Source organism: Myiozetetes cayanensis, unplaced genomic scaffold, assembly GCF_022539395.1.
Source record: "Myiozetetes cayanensis isolate MyiCay16 unplaced genomic scaffold, myiCay2020 scf211, whole genome shotgun sequence".
In the NCBI taxonomy this organism is placed as follows: domain Eukaryota; kingdom Metazoa; phylum Chordata; class Aves; order Passeriformes; family Tyrannidae; genus Myiozetetes; species Myiozetetes cayanensis.
The window spans coordinates 41,948-60,856 of NW_026087425.1; the positions used below are offsets into that span (position 1 = coordinate 41,948).

An 18,909-nucleotide genomic window follows, 5' to 3' on the forward strand; every position below is an offset into this window, starting at 1 on the left:
AGGGATGGACTTGATGATCTCGGAGGTCTCTTCCAACCCAGTTAATTCTATGATTCTGTGATTCTATGGTTCTATGATTAATAGCAACTGAAACAGAGGAAGAATGTATACAATGGACGATCTCCGTTTTAAACTTCTTGGGTTTAAACTGCTATCAAGTTGACAGGGTTTGCGGGGAAAATCCTCTCTGTGCTGTGATGAGAGTCCCAGTGCAGGCACGTAGCAGAGAACCATGCAGCGCGCAGGCAATCAGGAGGCAAAGAGGGCTTATTCAAATTTCCCGCGGTTTATAAGGTTGTGGGAAGGAAGAGAGGGGCTCAGCTACTCGGCTAGCCAGCGAGAGGGACCGGGAAGTTAACACCCAGTAAGAACCCAGGAACTGGGGAGAGGCAGGGTAGACAACCAATGGGATTAGGATATGGATGTGGCCTGGCTCTGTGGACAGGACAAGAATGGTGCAGCACATAGCCACCATGTGGGGATGGGGGGGGGGAGAGAGGATAATTGTACATAGAATAGGGTGACCCGGAACAATAAATTTGTGATATGGAGTTTTTTGTTCTGGCTTCAGGAGTTTTCTGTCTGTTTCTCCTCTATGACTGATGTTTCCACTGTGTATATTCCATGTTTTTTCCCACAATTCCTCCATTTTTATTTAATAATGAAACATAGACTTGAGAAACATTGTGCATCACCAGACCTTGAAGGCATTTGACTATGCAGGGGACAACACACAGAAGGATTAATAACACAAACAACCCTAAAAGCAGAAATAATAGCAATTTTTTTAATGGGCGATGAGAGTCCTTCTAAAGACATCCAACCAAACGTCATCCCAACTAACTTCATTTGATTTTTGGATCTGTTCAATAAGTGAGCGGAGATCGTTTATTTGGGAATGGATGGACTGAGAGTGGTCTGAGAAATTTTATCAACACAGACCTTCGAACTCACTACACCTGTGTCCATTAACTAACAACAGAAAATCTATGGCAGCTTTTTTTTGTAAAGTAGTTTTTTCAATCTGTTGTGAATCCAGTAATAGGTCTTCCAGTGCTGTGCTTGTAGCATTTACCTCTTTGGCTAGCCAACATCCCATGCTTGTGAGTAAGTTTAGGGCATGTGAGGTCCCAATTGCTGGAATGATTACACTGCCTCATATATCTCGATTACGAGACCAAAAATTGAGGTTAGAGTCACAGTCCTCTTTGAATTGTTGTAAATTTTGAGATTTGAACAGGGGATGATGGTGAGTCAAAGTGTCAGGGGTTGTTTGAGGGTCTGTATTCTTTTTGATTGATATTTCACATTTTGTGATCTTTTTTGGGGGAACATCAACTAGGGAGGGCAATGCCTTAGCAGGGTTATAAAATGTTACTTGTCCAAAGGTGCAAGGTCCTCCAACTGCCTCTTTAGGGATTGATTTCCATACCCAGAATCCACAGATAAGGAATACCTCTTTAGGGAGGGCAACAGATAGGGAGGGAGATTCAGTTTTAAAGGGCATTTTTTCCTTGCACCAGAACTCAAAACTGGAATAGGCTCCATGAGATGTTACATTAAACTACTCTTTACTTTTCCCCTCTGTTTTTGTATAAAAATAGAAACAGTGTGCTGAGGGGAGAGTACCTAAAATTTCTAATTCTTCTGGGTAATTGTTGGGGGTTTGCAAATTGATCTTGGAATCTAGACCATTTTTTAGGGGACCAAGGCATTGTGAGTAAACAAGTTTTTAAAGGGTTGGAGGGATCTGAAACTGAGAGGAACACTGGATCAGTATTCAAAGACTTAGCTAGGGAAAACCACATGTTGGTATGGTCAGCTGTAACCCAGTCTGGTAGGGGAGGCATGGGAGACGGCGGGTACGAGCTGATGGTCTGAGGGCTTAAGGTGAGGATGATGAGGAGGGAGATCATGGTGGTGATTAATCGCTGTTGTAGAACTTCACCAGGTGTGATGGAATACACTTAGGATCAGAACCTGTAGAGACACAAACATGTCCCCTTCCTCAGGTAATAAGTGGAACAGGAACAATCCATTCACCTGTTATAAAATCTTTATATATAACTTTAGCATTGGTACTGATTTGGGTTCGGTGTGCCTTAAAATGTTTTTCTATAGGAGACGTCTTAAACTAATCTGTTTAAAAAATTGACCACATATAACACTTTAATTATTTTTTTTTTGTGGTGTACATCCAATTGTGGTATTTTGTTGTTTGGTTAACATATTTTTGAGGGTCTGATGAGCTCACTCTACTACTGCTTGGCCAGGGGGGGAGTGAGGGATCCCAGTGACATGGGAGATACCCTACTCATTAAAAAACTCTTTAGAGAGTTTGAAGTGTAAGTTGGTCCGTTATCTGTTTTTATGGTTTTGGGGATACCAAGAACTGCTATGGTAGCCATAAGGTGTTTTTTAACATCTCGAGCCTTTTGTCCTGCATGGGCTGTTGCAGCAATGGCACCAGAGCACATGTCAATAGACACGTGGATATATTTTAATTTCCCAAAGGGTGGATAGTGTGTTATGTCTGACTGCCAGATTTCTAGGGGGTTTATGCCTTGAGGGTTTATTCCCTCAGATGGTATCGGAGTGAGTCTCTGGCAGTCAGGGCATGCAGAGAATTGTTTTAGCTTGTGCCAGGGTAAGATTGAATGATTTTTTAAGGGATTTTGCATTTTGGTGAAAGAAACTGTGGGACAGTTTTGCTTTTTCAAAGTTGTTTGGTATGACTGCAGTTTGAGCTAGGTGTTCTGTATTAGCAATTTGGTCTGCAATCCGATTCCCTGCTGCAATGGGCCCTGGGAGAGAGGTATGAGAACGAATATGAATAATATGAAATTTATGTTTATGATACCTAATTTCATAAAGTAAAAATTTGAACATATGAGCCAATTGTAATTGAAAGATATCTTTTATGTATGAATTTTTAATTCGCTGAACTACTTCGACAACATAGGCCGAATCAGAAACAATGTTTAAGGGTTCTGGAAATAGTTGAAAAGCTCTTATGACTGCTGAGAGTTCTGCTATTTGAGAGGAACCTTTTACCTTGTGCTTGTCAAATACCCACTCTCCTGCTGCAAACCAGGTGACTACTGTATTGGATGTTTTCCCCGAACCATCTGTGAAAACAGTCCTAGCACTAGTGGAATTGGTGAATAATTATGTGTTAGTACTTGTCTCAGTTTAAAATGAGACACAGGTGTTTTGCTGAGGATGAGTTATGAGGAAGACCCAAATTCCTCCCTCTAAGTAATTGTAAATTCAAAATTAAGAGGCTCTGATTGAGGGGGAAAAATTGTGGAAAAAGGAAAAATAACAGCTCTTTATTTAAAGATATATGTGTATTGGCAGAAAAACAAGTAAAACAACCAAACAATATTCCTATACCCACAAATAATCCCCTTCAAAACATACCAATAAACAAGCAAAGAAAAAAGTAAACAGTTCAGTTTGCGCCCTTTGGTGCAATTCAAACCACAGTCAAAGGGGGCACCGTTGGATCATTGGAGCTGCAGAGCTTGTAGTGTCTTGTGCCAGTCACCAGGGGGTGCTGTTGGATCACTGGAAATGTGGAGCCTGCAGTTCTTTATGTTGGTAAGCAGGGGGCGCTGTGGAATCACTGGTCATTGTCACGTGGGGGTAACACCCTCCGAGGTGTGTTGAAGAAACCGAAAATGGGTTTCCCTCCCGCCCCACACACTAGGAAAGGGGAGAGAGAGGAGGGAGAGAAACAACAAAAAAAGTCCTCCCCAATGGGAAAAAACTCACTCTTTCTGCTGGCCAAATCGTTCGGTATAGTTTTCCTTCTCCCTTTGATGTGCACAAGAACCACTACTAAGAAAGAAACAAATGGGAATGGGGAAGGGAAAAGAAAAAAAAAAAACCTCCCGAAACAGTTCCTCTCTGATGAAAAAATCCAAGCAGAATCCACATCTGGCAACCAGGTTAAGAACAAAACCCCACCGAGCTTCCACTCTGACCTTGTTCCAGCTTTAGCAGCCAGGTAGAATTCCTCCCCCCTCGTTTCCCAGGAGACAAGAGAAAAAAAAAAAAAAGAAAAAAGCTCCTCCCCCTCCCCAGTTTCCCAGGAGATTCTGAGGCAATTAACTAGAAGGCAGCTTCTTTTGTGCTCCTTAACTGCCCACTTAACAGCCCTGCACACAGTGGGCAGGGGGAAGGGAAAAATTCCTGCTTAGTTTCTAAGAACCAGCAAAACCATGACAGTACTGGTTGTGTTAGAGTTAGTAGCTGTAAAAAAGGAACAGATGGAAGGTGAACTGAAAATTGTCCTCTGTAATCGGCGACGGCTAGCTGAAAATCAGAGCTATTAGTTTGTAATTGGGTTAGTTGAACAGCAGACATAGGAAAAGAAATGACATCTGGATCTCTCCCTAAGAGCTCCCAAAGCCGCAATCTGCTTTTGTGACAGACTTTGGAAAGCATTTCAGGGTATGTGGTGATTGATTTGGTAAACTGGAAACTTAAGAAAACCCATTCCCATAACAGAAAGTTTTTGCTTTTTAAATCAAGTTGTCCTATTACAGCATAAGGTTATCTGATACCCTTAAAGACTACTACAATAACAGGTAACACACAGAATTTTCTTTTGCTTTGACAAGAACTCAGTCTCTGATTAATTTCTTTTAGTACTGCTAAGGCTTCTGGTGTTAAATGCCGAGGGGAAGTTAGATCTGCTTCTCCTTTCAGGAGTTGGAATAGTGGCTGCAGGACATCTGTTGTTAACCCTAGGATAGGTCTAATCCAGTTAATCAATCCTAAAAAAAATTGCAAGTCATTTAAAGTGCGAACATTAGTTGGTAAGGAGACAGTTTGGGGTTGAATGGAAGTGTTATTGATTTGAAATCCAAGGTATTTCCAGGGAACTGTCATTTGTTCTTTTCCTGCTGCTACTTCCAGGCGATATGTCAACAGCGCAGCTTTTACAGACAAATATACTTGTTCAAGCTGTCTTTTGGATTTTGCTGCTAGTAGGATGTCATCCATGTAGTGATATAGGATGGCCTCTGGAAATTGGAGCCAGATTGGTGATAAGACGTCTGCGATTGTTGCCCGTAATGAGAACATAAACTAACAGAGTGTCAGTTTATGCGGTGCTTTATTCAGGGCCCGGGGTCCCTGTGGACTCCTGTCCCAAGACAGGTACCCAAAGACCCACATTTTGAACGCATCTTTTATACTATTTTTCCAAGCAAGGTTACATGATTGGTTTTACATTTCACAGGAGACATAGCAGTTAAACATAAACTTACATATCACTTTGATTATATTCAAATATTAATCCATTTACCTAACTGTAAACATCGTGTAATTAAATCCTACCACCAGATTACATCCTATCTCTAGTTGCAAATTTTTCTTGTCTCGGTTCTACTTGACTTATAGTTTCTTTTTGGTCAGCACAGCCTTAATGTCTAAGCAGTCCCAACTTAGCTCTGACAAGCCCTGACTTGTTTCTGGCAGGGGTCTTTTTCAGGCCTATGCTTCACACTGCAACAACTCCCCCCTTTTGAGCATTCTTCAATCTTCAATTGCAAGGATGCTCAAATCTTTCTGTTGTCGCTTATGATTCTTCGGGAGGAGAATCACCGTCCGGAATAAGGACTTCTTTACGAGTCAGCGCCATCATAACTTGCCGAGTGTGTTGCCCTTCTTTTGCGATTATTCTTAAGAGACACTTATATATTATTAAAGCAACAAGAATTATTATGCTACACATTAAAACATATTGAATGATGGAAGACAGCCATCCTGACATATGAAGACCGAGGGAGCTGAATAATTCGCCGATCTAATTATGTTCTGCTTCTTGTTGTAATTTATGCATGTTTCCTTCAATTTGTTCTAATTGAGAAATATCATTTTCAATCTCATGTGTGACATTTGGGATGTGGACACAGCAGTGCTCATCCCGTGCATGCAGGTAACCGCAAACCCCATGTTGTTTCAATAAAATTAAATCTAATGCCCCTGGTGGTCTAGTGGTAAAGGCGCCGCGCTATCACCGCGGAGACCCGGGTTCGATTCCCGGTCAGGGCCACTCCCGGGCAGGTGGGGCTCGTTAGCCCTTAAAGGCAACCCACCTACGTCCTAAGGACCTCGCTGCCACTGTCCAAGCTTGCTTGGCCCCGGCAGATGAACCTTAGGATTAAAGGGTGGGCTCAGTTCCGCGCACACTGTGTCTCACCTAAAAAATCCAATGCGCAGGCTGGAAGGTGTAAAGACCTTCCCTGGATCTTCGCTCGCGAAGACTGGCCATTATTATAAATCTAATGCCATTCGATTTTGTATGGTCATGCGTGTGGTTGCTTGTAATTGAACATTCATATCACGAAAACCTTTCTTGGTAACTGCAGCTAATCTTTCAGTTTGTCGCATTAGTTTAAACAGCATTTCTCTATTGCGATATGATGCTATCGGTGCGAACAAAGACTCCATCGCCCACCCAAATTTTACTCCGTCTGACGGGTCATGCCAATTTTCAGAGTCTTGTTCTGTATCTCTCTTTTGCCTAGGTTGCATGTCAAGTGTGGTCAATTTTCCTGATTTCCAGTATGGGCAAAGCGTAGGAACACCCAAGGTAATTTGTGTCGCCGGTCCATCTACGGGCATGTGAGTGGTCCATTGTCCATGTCCCATTACCCAGACTAAATTTCCTGGACTTGCCACCGTGGTAGTTAGGCAGTCGAGACTACGTAAATTGTTGTGACCTGTCATAGAGTGATTATATCCACGACACTCACAGCCTAATTGTAAAAGTATACTTACAGGGACTAAGCTGATGTCATTATTGGGAGTGTCACATGTGTAAATTCGAGTGCAATTCCACAGTCCTGTGGGTGAGACTATTTCTCGCCACTGTTTGTGATTCGGATGTAAAAAGGAGTAATCCTGATTTGTGGTACCTACCCAGTGGATGCACCATTGTACCTGTCCAATGTAACTATAAACTTCTAAGAGGCTCGGCCCCCAAATTGTTTGCCATTCTGTCATTGTAGTGGAACTAGTAATATTTTGACACACTTGTTCACGTTTTTCTCGCAGGATAGGAACTTTAACCGCTTTACACGGTGTATTGAGGATAACAGCCGAGGGTGACACTACACAATTGCCTTTGATTTGATCACCAATTGGGTTGTTTAACCATTGCCAAAAACCAGGCATTTCTTTACATTGTTTCTTAGTTTTCACTTTTGTTAGTAGACAGGCAAGTGTTAGATCAGTCGAAGTAGTTGTCACAAATTTACAATTCCATGTAGTATTTCTAAACATTTTAGGGACTTCTGGTACTGGTATTACTCCCCATGGAATTGGATCTCCGGCTGATTGAGGCATCGGGAGGCATGCAGTAATTTTGGAGACATTTTGAACTCTCCCAAAATCTCTAATTAATCCAACTACTAAATTTTCTTGTGTGATTTTTCTATGTGGGACCTGCGGGATTTGTGATGCATGAGTTTGTCGAGTCACTCGCTCAGTTTTTACATAAATAGAGGTAGGACCATTCCATCTGGCAGACTGCATGTGAGGGGGTGGTACTTGCACTGTAGTGCTTTCATTGTGTGTAAAATTGAGTGTCTGTATTTTGACATATCCATAATCAAAACTCATTTGAATCCATACTATGCAGGAATATACACCATTTGCATCAGAGGTTACATTGGGTACCTGCAGGACGGTATAGCCTTTTTGCTGTGTCACATTCCATACCGTAGTCACACCATTCATCATAACGTGGTCCTGATCCATCTTCCGCCATCTAGCACTCACTTCTTCTAATCCAGCTCCCTGGTCGTCAGAGAAGGAACAGGTCAGATTGACAGCTGTACCTTCGGGTACTAAGAAAGAGGAATTAGAAACACTGACTTTAATAAATGCATCAGTAGTATTTATCAATAACAACAATATTATCGCTCGTGTTACAGTCTTTATTTGACTGGCCGGAACACCATTTTGGTCGGTGCAATGGGTTCTACAGACCACAGCTTGGGAACTTTCTTGACCCTCGTGTAGTGAATCCAGTTGTCGATGCCTTCGACCTTGACTGCTGTGTAGGTTGTCATCAACACCTGGCGAGGCCCGTCCCATGATTCTCTCAGTGGTTCTGCTGACCAATTCTTCAGGTAGACCTGGTCTCCTGGAGAGATGTCATGCACTGGATTTTCCAGAGGCAGGGGCCGATTCCACTGTAAGGCTCCCCGGAGTGCTGCAAGGGTCTTATTTAGAGACAAAATATAGTTAAATACAATTTGGTCTCCCAGTACATGAGGATCACCCTGGTAGGTTGCTGCATGGTATGGTTTTCCATATAGGATCTCATATGGGCTCACTCCGATTCTTTCTCTGGGTTTAATTCTAATTCTTAACAGAGCAAGCGGCAATGCTTGGGGCCACTGGATTTTTGCTTCTTGACAAATTTTCTTTAATTGATTTTTCAAAGTCTGATTCATTTTCTCTACCTGTCCACTAGATTGTGGTCTCCATGGAGTGTGGAGATTCCATATTATCCCTAATGTTGTGGCTAAGTCCTGTACAACTCCTGCAATGAAATGTGGCCCTCTATCTGAGGACAATCCTAACGGTACTCCAAACCTCGGAATGATTTCTTTTAGGAGGGTTTTCACTACTTCTTTTGCCTGATTAGTTCTACATGGGAAAGCTTCTGGCCATCCTGAGAAAGTACACACGTACACTAGTAAGTACTTGTATGTTTGAGCTTTTGGTAATTCTGAGAAATCTACTTGCCAATAATCCCCTGGAAGTTGCCCAATTTGAAGTTTCCCCATTTGTACCTGTTTCCTAACTATAGGGTTATTCTTAATGCAGGCCGGGCAGGTTGCATTCACCCTTTTTGCTAGTGTTAACATCTGATTTGAGAAAATCTTATGTTTTAGAAATTTTACCAAAGCCTCTGCACCCCAATGGCACTTACCATGTTCAACTTCAAGTACTGTCTTCATTATTCTGATTGGCAGTATTACCTGTCCAGTAGGGGCAATATACCATCCTTTCACATTTTTCTTTGCTTCCATCATTTGGGCCAGTTTCTCATCCTCTGGTGTATAATGGGGTTTTTCTTCCATGTGCACTGTTGCTGGATTATCACGAGTTGGTAACAAAGCCATTTGAGTCCAAGTTCCTGTAGCTACCCGCCGAGCTGCCTGATCTGCCAGTCTGTTCCCTTGAGACTCGGGTCCTGAATCAGGCCGATGTCCTTTCACATGCATTATCGCTACGGCTGCTGGTTGATGTATGACTTCCAGGAGTTGTAGTATTTCGTCTCGGTGCTTTATGGCTGAGCCTTGGGAAGTAAGTAGCCCTCTTTCCTTCCACAGTGCCCCATGTACATGGACTACTCCAAAGGCATATTTAGAGTCAGTCCATATGTTCACCCTTTTCCCTTGACTCAGATTCAGGGCTCTCACCAGTGCCCAAATTTCAGCTTTCTGTGCGGATGTTCCTGGGGACAGTGGTTTTGCTTCTACAATCCCCTGTGAAGTAACCACCGCGTACCCAGCATACCTGGTTCTGTTTTCCACAAAACTTGATCCGTCTGTGAACAGTTCCCAATCTGGATTTTCCAGCGGTTCATCTTTCAAGTCCTTCCGACTTGCATAGACCTGCTCGATAGTCTCCATGCAGTCATGTTCCAGGACTCCCTCTTCCTGTGTGGACCTGAGAAACTCAGCTGGATTGAGATGGTTAGTGACTTTTAATTCAATGTTATCCTGTTCTCTGAGCAGGGCCTGGTATTGCAACATAATTCTTGTTGTTCAGTGCCCAGAAGAATGTCATCAACATACTGCAGTATTATGTAAGAGAAAGGAGAGTCCTTTACCTGAGTTGTCTTCCAATATTCGAGTTCCTTTGCCAATTGATTACCAAATATTGTAGGCGAGGATTTGAATCCTTGGGGTAGCCGCGTCCAGGTGAGTTGTCTTTTCCTTCCAGAGTCGGGATCTTGCCACTCAGATGCAAAAAGGTGCCAGCTTTCCGGTGCCAATCGGATGCAGAAGAAGGCATCTTTCAGATCTATTACTGAAAACCACTGGAATTTCTCAGAAACAGATGTTAACAGGGTATAGGGATTTGCTATGAGAGGGTAAATGTCTTTAGTTAACAAATTGACCGCCCGTAGATCTTGTACCAATCTGTATTTTCCGTTAGGTTTTTTTTTTGTTTGTTTTTTTTTGTTTTTTTTTGTTTGTTTTTTTTTGTTTTTTTTTTTTACTGGAAAGATAGGTGTATTAAATTCTGATTCACATTCTTGTAATATTCCAAGAACTAGAAACTGTTTGATTAAAGGTGCTACCCCCCCTTCTTGCTTCTAAACTGATTGGGTACTGTTTTACCTGTACTGGCTGTGCTCCTTCCTTGAGTTCTATTACTACTGGGGTTGCGGCTTTGGACAATCCGGGGGCCCAGTCTCCCATACCCAAAGGACCACTGCTTGTTCTATTTCATGAGGAATTGCTTCTGTTTCTACAGCAAATATCTGTGCCACATTTTGTTCTGGAATCTCTAATTTGACCCTACCCTTTTCAAACACAATTGTGGCTTTTAGGGAAGACAACAAACCCCTCCCTAATAAACATTCCGGGCTATTAGGCATGTAAAGAAATTGATGATCTAATTGCTTTCCTCTAAATTTAATATCCAGTGGACACAAGAATGCCTTTTCCTCTGTTTGACTTGATAAGATCTCAACCTATGATAATCGTCTGCCGCGTTCGGATTCCATTCTGGGTCCTCCCGTGGCACCCAATCATTCACTGTCCCCTGTCCTGGCTGAGCACGTACCCGTTCCCTGGCTTTTTCAACCATCACTCGTAATACCATTTCCTTTTCGGTAGAATCCAGAATTGTATCCAACAAAACCTGTAAATCATTCCAATCTGGATTCTGAGTTTTTTATAACCATTTTAACAACACGTGCCACGCGCTCAGGGTTTTCCCTGTATGCTCCCGCTGATTGTTTCCAATTAACAAATCATTAGGTGAAAAAAAGGAACTTTTACCATTACCCGCGTTCCTCCCTGCCCCAACCGCTTCGCGCAAAGGAGCCATTAACCTCGGAGGGGAGGGTGACACAGCCCTCCTTTGTTCCCGGTGTTTCCCCAGCTCCCTTCCCCCCCTCCGAGTTCTTCTCGCTAACGGTGTTTTATCAAGGCGCTCTTTTTCTTCTTCGTCCGTAGATGATTCTAATGGAGGCATGGGTGGGGAAAGTACGCGTGTCGGGGGTACAGGTAGAGAGGCTGCACGCATCGGAGGTACGGGTGGAGAAGCTGCAAGCACAGGGGGTGGGGGTGGAGGAGCTGCCAGCACCGGGGTGGGGGTCTGTACGCATCGGAGGTACGGGTGGAGTGCAAGCTGGGGGCACAGGGGTGTGGAGGAGCTGCCAGCACCGGGGTGGGGGTGGGGGTCTGTACGCATCGGAGGTGGGGGTGGAGGAGCTGCCAGCACCGGGAGGTGGGGTGGGGGTCTGTACGCATCGGAGTGCGGGTGGGCTGCAAGCACAGGGGGTGGGGGTGGGAGGAGCTGCCAGCACCGGGGGTGGGGGTGGGGGGTCTGTACACATGCGAGCGGCGCAGTAGGGGGTAAGACTTGGGGATACCAGCAAGGTTACGTCCTCCTCGGGTTCTAGAGACCGCATTTTTCGCTCTTTACATTTCACACATTCATTTTGTGATACCTTTTAATGCCAGCATCCCAGATTCCTCCAGCCACCCAGGCTTACGTTTTAAATAGTAAAACAAGTCCAGATATGGTATTTCCTCCAACCTATTATTGTCTCTCAGATATTGCATTAAAGGAGTCATTATTTTTGATGTTATCGTGCCGTTTCTCGGCCATCGCACCCCCACAGTATCATACTGGGGCCACACAATATTACAGTAATTGATTAACTGTTTCTTACTCAGTCCTTGCCCAAAATTTTCTTCTTTCCAGTGCTTTATTATACAACCGAGCGGAGAATCGTCAGGAATTTCAGAACACGATAACGCTTTAGAGGCTTTAAACGGCATCATACCCACAGCAACACGAGACACGTACGTGAACTACAAATACCACAAGCAGTTACGAGACCGGATTTTACAACCCGCCGGCCGGAAAACGCCAACTTGCCACAGCCTTTGCGGCATTTTCACGGCTAACTTGCTGAGCTCTGCTGTTTTACAGCGAATGCCGGCTCCGCGCGGTTTCTGCTGCGCCTACGACCAGCGCTATACGCGACCACAACCGATTTTCGCCGAACCCCGCTGCTTACGGCAAAATGCTGGCTCAGCGCCGCTTTTCGCCGCGTCTAATGAACTAGCTACCACAATTAACTCCTGCCGAATTCCACCCGGCGCCACTTTCGCCGCTTCTAACGATATGGTACCACAACCAATTCCTGCCGAATTTCCCTGTTTATGGCAAATGCTAGCTCGGCGCAGCTTCGCTGCGCTTACGGCTAGCAGCCTTTTCCACAACCAATCTTGCCGATTTCCCCCTTTCGACAAGTGCTAGCTCAGTGCAGCTTCCGCTTGCGACTTATCGGCTAGCGCCTAGGCTTCCCCAAATTCCTCTTTTTCGCCCAGCCCAGTGGGTATACACAGTCCCGTCTAACAGGTAGGCTTTTACCACCGATATTAGAATAAAGCACCTCCGGGCTTACCGCGTATGGTTGTCCGACGGGCGCGGGGTCGGTCACGGGTAGATGTTCTCCCCAGGAATTCACCTGGCCGCCGGCGTGGAGTAGATCAGCTCGTGATCCGCCCCAGCGACCCTCGGAGGTCCCTTCGTGGTCGCCAGAAAACTGTTGCCCGTAATGAGAACACAAACTAACAGAGTGTCAGTTTATGCGGTGCTTTATTCAGGGCCCAGGGTCCCTGTGGACTCCTGTCCCAAGACAGGTACCCAAAGACCCACATTTTGAACGCATCTTTTATACTATTTTTCCAAGCAAGGTTACATGATTGGTTTTACATTTCACAGGAGACATAGCAGTTAAACATAAACTTACATATCACTTTGATTATATTCAAATATTAATCCATTTACCTGACTGTTAATCCATTTACCTAACTGTAAACATCATGTAATTAAATCCCACCACCAGATTACATCCTATCTCTAGTTGCAAATTTTCTTGTCTCGGTTCTGCTTGACTTATTGATTCTTTTTGGTCAGCACAGCCTTAATGTCTAAGCAGTCCCAACTTAGCTCTGACAAGCCCTGACTTGTTTCTGGCAGGGGTCTTTTTCAGGCCTATGCTTCACACTGCAACACGATGACTCTCTGGCAGATAGAAGGGCTATTTTTCATACCCTATTGCAAGACTGCCCAGCAATAGCAATGAGAAGGTTCTTCTGCATTAGTTGAAGGTGTTATAAGTTAGTATAAGAATTTAGACAACTCAATTCCAATTAAACATTGATAAATTTATTAAGCAAACGATAATAAAGCAAAACAGGGCTGGGTGGCCTGGAGGGCAGTGCCCTGCCAAAGCACACACCGAAATGAAGTCAGTGTCTCTTTTTATACATGTTCGTGGTTGTTAAGTACATGTTAAGTGGTGTCTGGCATTGGCTTTTCGGATGTAAATTTCTTTGTTGCTTGAGTTCGGTGGCTGGGTAAGTGGTCGTCTGGTATTTGTCAGAGATGAAAAGGTGCAGTTCTTATCAGTTGTGTATTGACACTTGCTTGATTAGCAAGCTGTCTGTGAAACTCCTCTTGTTTAATTACAACAAAAAGTTTCTGACTCCCTCATACACATAAGATTTTATGAACAAAGTTAACCCTTCTATTACAATCCTTCATTTTTTTTTTTTTAAATAATGGTAATAATTGTATTAAAAATACATGGTTTAAATGTTAGTTTTAAAATTAATAAAATAAGAGGTTGACAACAGAGTAATTAAATAAGGTACATAGTTAAACATAGATTAGTATTTAATGGGTTGATGATTATTAGTTATTTTTTGTGTTTGTTTTTGAAATGCTTAGTTTTAAATTATTGGTGGAGACCTTTAGGAAGCATAATTAAGGGTCAATTGTTTTGTTGTTTCGTTTTGTCCTTTTTTATTTTACGCGGTGTTAGTTTTAGTTCAGTTTATTGAGAGGCTTTGTTATATACTTACAGACCCACTCTAGTACGTCTCTGCCTCCCTTCGCCTAACTCCGTGGCATGGAGCAGCAAGGTATTTTGTAATCTTCTCGGCAGCAGTCGTATTCTTCAGGGTTTATATGGCCTCTAAGTTTAAGATGTTTTGAAGGAGAAAAAAAAAAACAAACCCACAGTCCCGAAGTATTATAGACAAAGTATTTCAATCATTATTGTTTGGTTTTTTTTTTTTTACTTTAAAGGGTAGAATAAATTTTTTTCCTTAGGTGGCACTTTATAATGTGCTTCCACCAATAATTTTATAGGTGTATATACTTTATAGACATTTTTCATGTCCTTGGGACTGATAGATGTATATTGACAAACTATTCATCCTTTATGATTTAAATGGGGATGTTTTAAACAGGGTATGGTTCTAGGTATTTCATGAAGTACAGGAATATTAGTTTTTATTTTACAACAGTGGGGCAGATGGATATGGGTTTCTATTATTCCAAAGATTGCCCCTAATTCGAGAGGAATTCTGTTTGGATGCCAAGGCACACAATGGGTTATTTGTAAAGTACATGGAGGAGGCACTTGGAATCCCTTGTACAGAAGGGGGGACACCTTCCCAGAAATTTTGAAATGAATCATTATCCATTCACCAGTCTTTTCCCTCTTAAGATCAATTTCAGATCGTCCGCAGCTCTCTCCGTAGTCCAAAGGTCACTTGGGAGAGGTTCTGTCATTCGGGAGGGATGTGTCCACTTTTGCTTTGCAGTAGGGATCGCAGTCTCCGTTGTGTGCAGTTCCTGGAATGGATTCTCTCAACAAGGGGTTAAAGATGTTTCCTTCCCAATTCCCAGGGTTTATCCTATGCATTTTGAAATTTAAGGGTGCTGTTTGGGCTAAGGTCCCCCTTTGCTTTCTTTCCAATTCTGTCACAGCTTCCTCCACTTTTACACTGAGTTCAATTAGGATTTAGAAAGTACGAATAGTCCCAGGCTGTGAATATGCTAGTATACAGGAATTAATATAATTAGTCTCAGTCATTACAGTGATCTGCTGACAGTCAGCAGCAGGCTTTAGGTCATAAATATAATTCTGTTTACTTGGGTTGTTACATTGTCTCTTTTTATTTTTAACAATATGGGTTTCAGTATAGAATAAATGCTAAAATCACTCTTTAAGGTTGTATTTAGGAAGGAAAAAGAAAATATTTCTTTCTCTCTTCTTCTCACAATGCATAGAAATGAAACTTTATTCAGGGCAGCTGCATCTGCCCTGCCAGGTAGCCACCCACCAGAGTTCCTTCCAGGCCAGGAACTCAAAAGAAATACGCCAAATAAGTTTATGGAAAAGAAACAAAAATAAAAACATATGTATTCACTATACAAACTCCAATTTTTTTTTTTTTCCCCCTTATTTTTTTTTTTTTTTTTTCCAACTAAGGTCACTTCAGTCAGTTCTTTAAGATATGTTTACATCCTATACAGGGCAATATAAACAGATCGGCAATAAACAGTGTGGAAGTTATTCTACAAGGCTAGTGGGAAGAATAAATATTCTCCCAGTGAAACTAGGGTAGATTAGGCTTAATGCAATTAATGGGCACTCAGTTCACATATATGATGTACATAAAATTTTCTCCCCAGGTGGAAGGGAGAAGAAGTAAAGGTGATATTAATACTGAAGTTTTTGTTAAAAGTATGGCCTTCAGTACAGAATACACACAAAAGTTATTTCCGTGTACATATTTCAAGATAACAAATAATTGGTACAACTCTAGGTCTGTGAGAATATTGAAAGGTACAGACATATGCAATGAAAGTAACATTATTTTACCATTTAATACATTTATACGAATTATGATTATAATAGCCCATGATATTAACAATGGTTCTACTGCATCTTCTTTAAAAATGAAATTTTTAACAGCAAAATTATACAACATTTTCTTATGTCACACTGGCAAATATAATCATAGACTTATTATATCAGAGTTTCTAATTTCAATTTAGATTTTTAATAAAAGTATTAAATAATCAATTAATTTGAAATCCCATCTTCTTTCCCCAGTTTGTCTGGAGTGGGGAAGTACTTATTCTCCTCTTCTCTCTTTCTCTTCTCAATCTACTACATGCAATTCTTTCCTTTCTTTCTCCATCGATTTCAACACTGTTCTTATCTTTCTTTTTAAAGACTACAAAAGTAACTTCCCTCTTCCCAAACTATCAAAAGTAAAGCTGCAGACTTCTCCTTCCATCACAGCAGACACTGTTTCTCCAGCTCTGTCTCTCTCTCTCCCTTTTCTTTTTTCAGTTTTTAACACAGTGATCTCAATTTTTTTTTTTTTTTTTTTTAAACATGTTCTGGGTGTTTCATGTTTTTTGTTGATTTTTTTAATGTTTTTATGATATTTTGTTCATGGGGGTTAGTTATTTTAAAGTCTCCAGATTAATGAAGTATAATAATTAGTTACGTGTTGCCAATTTAGGGTTGAGTTATAGTTCCCACTGGGAGGGTCGTTGAATTGCATTTTCTCCCAGGTATATATATATCAGGTTTTAAAATTTGGTTTAACTGTTTTGTTATTCCCAAGAGGTTTTTTAATAATAAAGTTCTGACTTCTCTTGGGGTTGTTTATCTCCTTTTAGGAGTTTTAGTGGTTTTAGGATTTTCACACCTCTGATCTGATAAGGCAGTGAGATCTGCAGAGGGGATGGGGGGGGAAGGGTATGTAACGGGGTTTAGCAGTGTTGTAGAAACAACAGCTGAAGGAATGTGAAGAGAGGTTTGTGAAAGGGGAGGGTTAATGAGGGATTCAGCGGGTGGGGGGGTAATGGGGAATTCCACTGTGCTGCGGGAATAGGGACTGAAGGAGACTGAAGAGGGGTTTGTGGAAAGGGAGGGGGTAATGAGGGGCATAGAGGGGGGGTCATAAGGGATTGTCATTTGGGGTTTTTGGGCTTGTTGATATACCCAATCCTTGGAAGATCCGAATATAGGTTATATAATATGGGGATTAGAGAGTGACTTCTCTCCCCAAACTTCGATATAATAATGTATCATTTTTTTTTCTTAGAATCATTTTTCCTCCTAGGGGAATTACTTTAATGTTTTATCCTTAATCCTAATGGGTTTTGTGGGGAAATATCGGGTAACTTATTCTGTTTTCTCTTCCCCATGGGATCAGAAGGCTTGCCTTTCCTCTGTCCCATCTTCTAAGGTGCCTTGAAACGTACACACACTCGCTTTCTCTCGGTCGTGACTCATTCCCTCGTGGGATATGAGAGCTGCACTACAGGAGAGTCCACACTTGCGTGGTCTCGTATCGAGACCTCTCACACAGGCACACCTTAGGATTACCCCCCAACCAAACGGCTCACCATAAAAGAAAATTTTATACTTACCCCTCCCTGGGGTCCTCGTTTGGTCTTCGTGCACAAAATTTAAGGGGTCTGCAGATTTCTTTTGCTTTATTATCGAAATTTTACTAGGTTCATTGATCCAGGGTTTGGTGAGAACAACTTTTAGAGCAGGGCTATCCGGAGATAGGGCGCCTCCCTTTTCTGCAGGAGTTCACACCAAAGCAAATTGGATTCCCGGCCAATGCACCAAAATTGTTATAAGTTAGTATAAGAATTTAGACAACTCAATTCCAATTAAACACTGATAAATTTATTAAGCAAGCAATAATAAAGCAAAACAACGCTGGGTGGCCTGGAGGGCAGTGCCCTGCTGAAGCACACACCGAAATGAAGTCAGTGTCTCTTTTTATACACGTTGGTGGTTGTTAAGTACATGTTAAGTGTACATGTAAATTTGTTTGTTGCTTGAGTTCGGTGGCTGGGTAAGTGGTAGTCTGGTATTTGTCAGAGATGAAAAGGTGCAGTTCTTATCAGTTGTGTATTGACACTTGCTTGATTAGCAAGCTGTCTGTGAAACTCCTCTTGTTTAATTACAACAGAAAGTTTCTGACTCCCTCATACATATAAGATTTTATGAACAAAGTTAACCCTTCTATTACAAAGGCACTGTAAATGCAAACCTGCGAGAGTCTTTAGGGTTTAACTTGATGTTAAAGAAACAGTCCTTGATATCAATAATAACAATAGACCAGTTAGAGGGCAGCATAGTTGGTGAGGAAAGCCCTGGTTGGAGAGCTCCCATGGGCTCTATTATTTCATTAAGTTTTCTTAAGTCCTGTAACAGTCTCCATTTTCCATTGGACTTCTGTATGGTGAAAATGGAGAAGTTCCAGGGGTTATCTGTTGGCACAATATGTCCTTCTGCAAGTTGTTCATTTACTAACAGTTTGATTTGCCACAGTTTTTCCCTTTTTAGGGGCCACTGGGATACCCAGATGGGCTCGTCTGAGAGCCATGTGAGGGCGGGAGACTGTGGCTCTCCAGTGGCTGCAAGGCTAAATTTGAGGTAGTGAGATGGAGGTTCCATTGTCCTATAATATCCCTCCTCCAGAGGGTCATTGGAATATTAAGGACATAGGGCCTTGCTGAAGCAGTTTTACCTTCTGGTCCTTTGATTAGTAAGGTGCAGACACTTTGGAGTGGTGTTTGAGCTCCTCCTACCCCTTTGATGTCGATATAGGGCTTTGTGGTGCTCCACTCCTTCGGCCAGTCTTTTTCTGTGAAGATGGTGATGTCTGCTCCTGTGTCTATAAGACCTTTAACATCAACACACTGGTTAGAGTTGGGAAAAAAAAAAAAAAACAGGTTAGCATTGGCCGATCAAGCAAAATAGACTGTGTCCATTGAACCAGAGGCATAGAG

General features: G+C 42.2%; 1 protein-coding gene across 1 annotated transcript in view; it reads right to left on the minus strand.

Moving 5' to 3' along the window:
* The window catches only part of LOC126641802 (histidine triad nucleotide-binding protein 1-like), a 32,121-nt gene extending 24,335 nt beyond the window's left edge, over positions 1–7,786 (minus strand). Inside the window, exon 1 of the mRNA XM_050318885.1 lies at positions 7,738–7,786. Coding sequence (XP_050174842.1) covers positions 7,738–7,786 — 49 coding nt within the window. The remainder of the gene's footprint in view (positions 1–7,737) is intronic.
* Between the last annotated feature and the right edge of the window lie 11,123 nt (positions 7,787–18,909).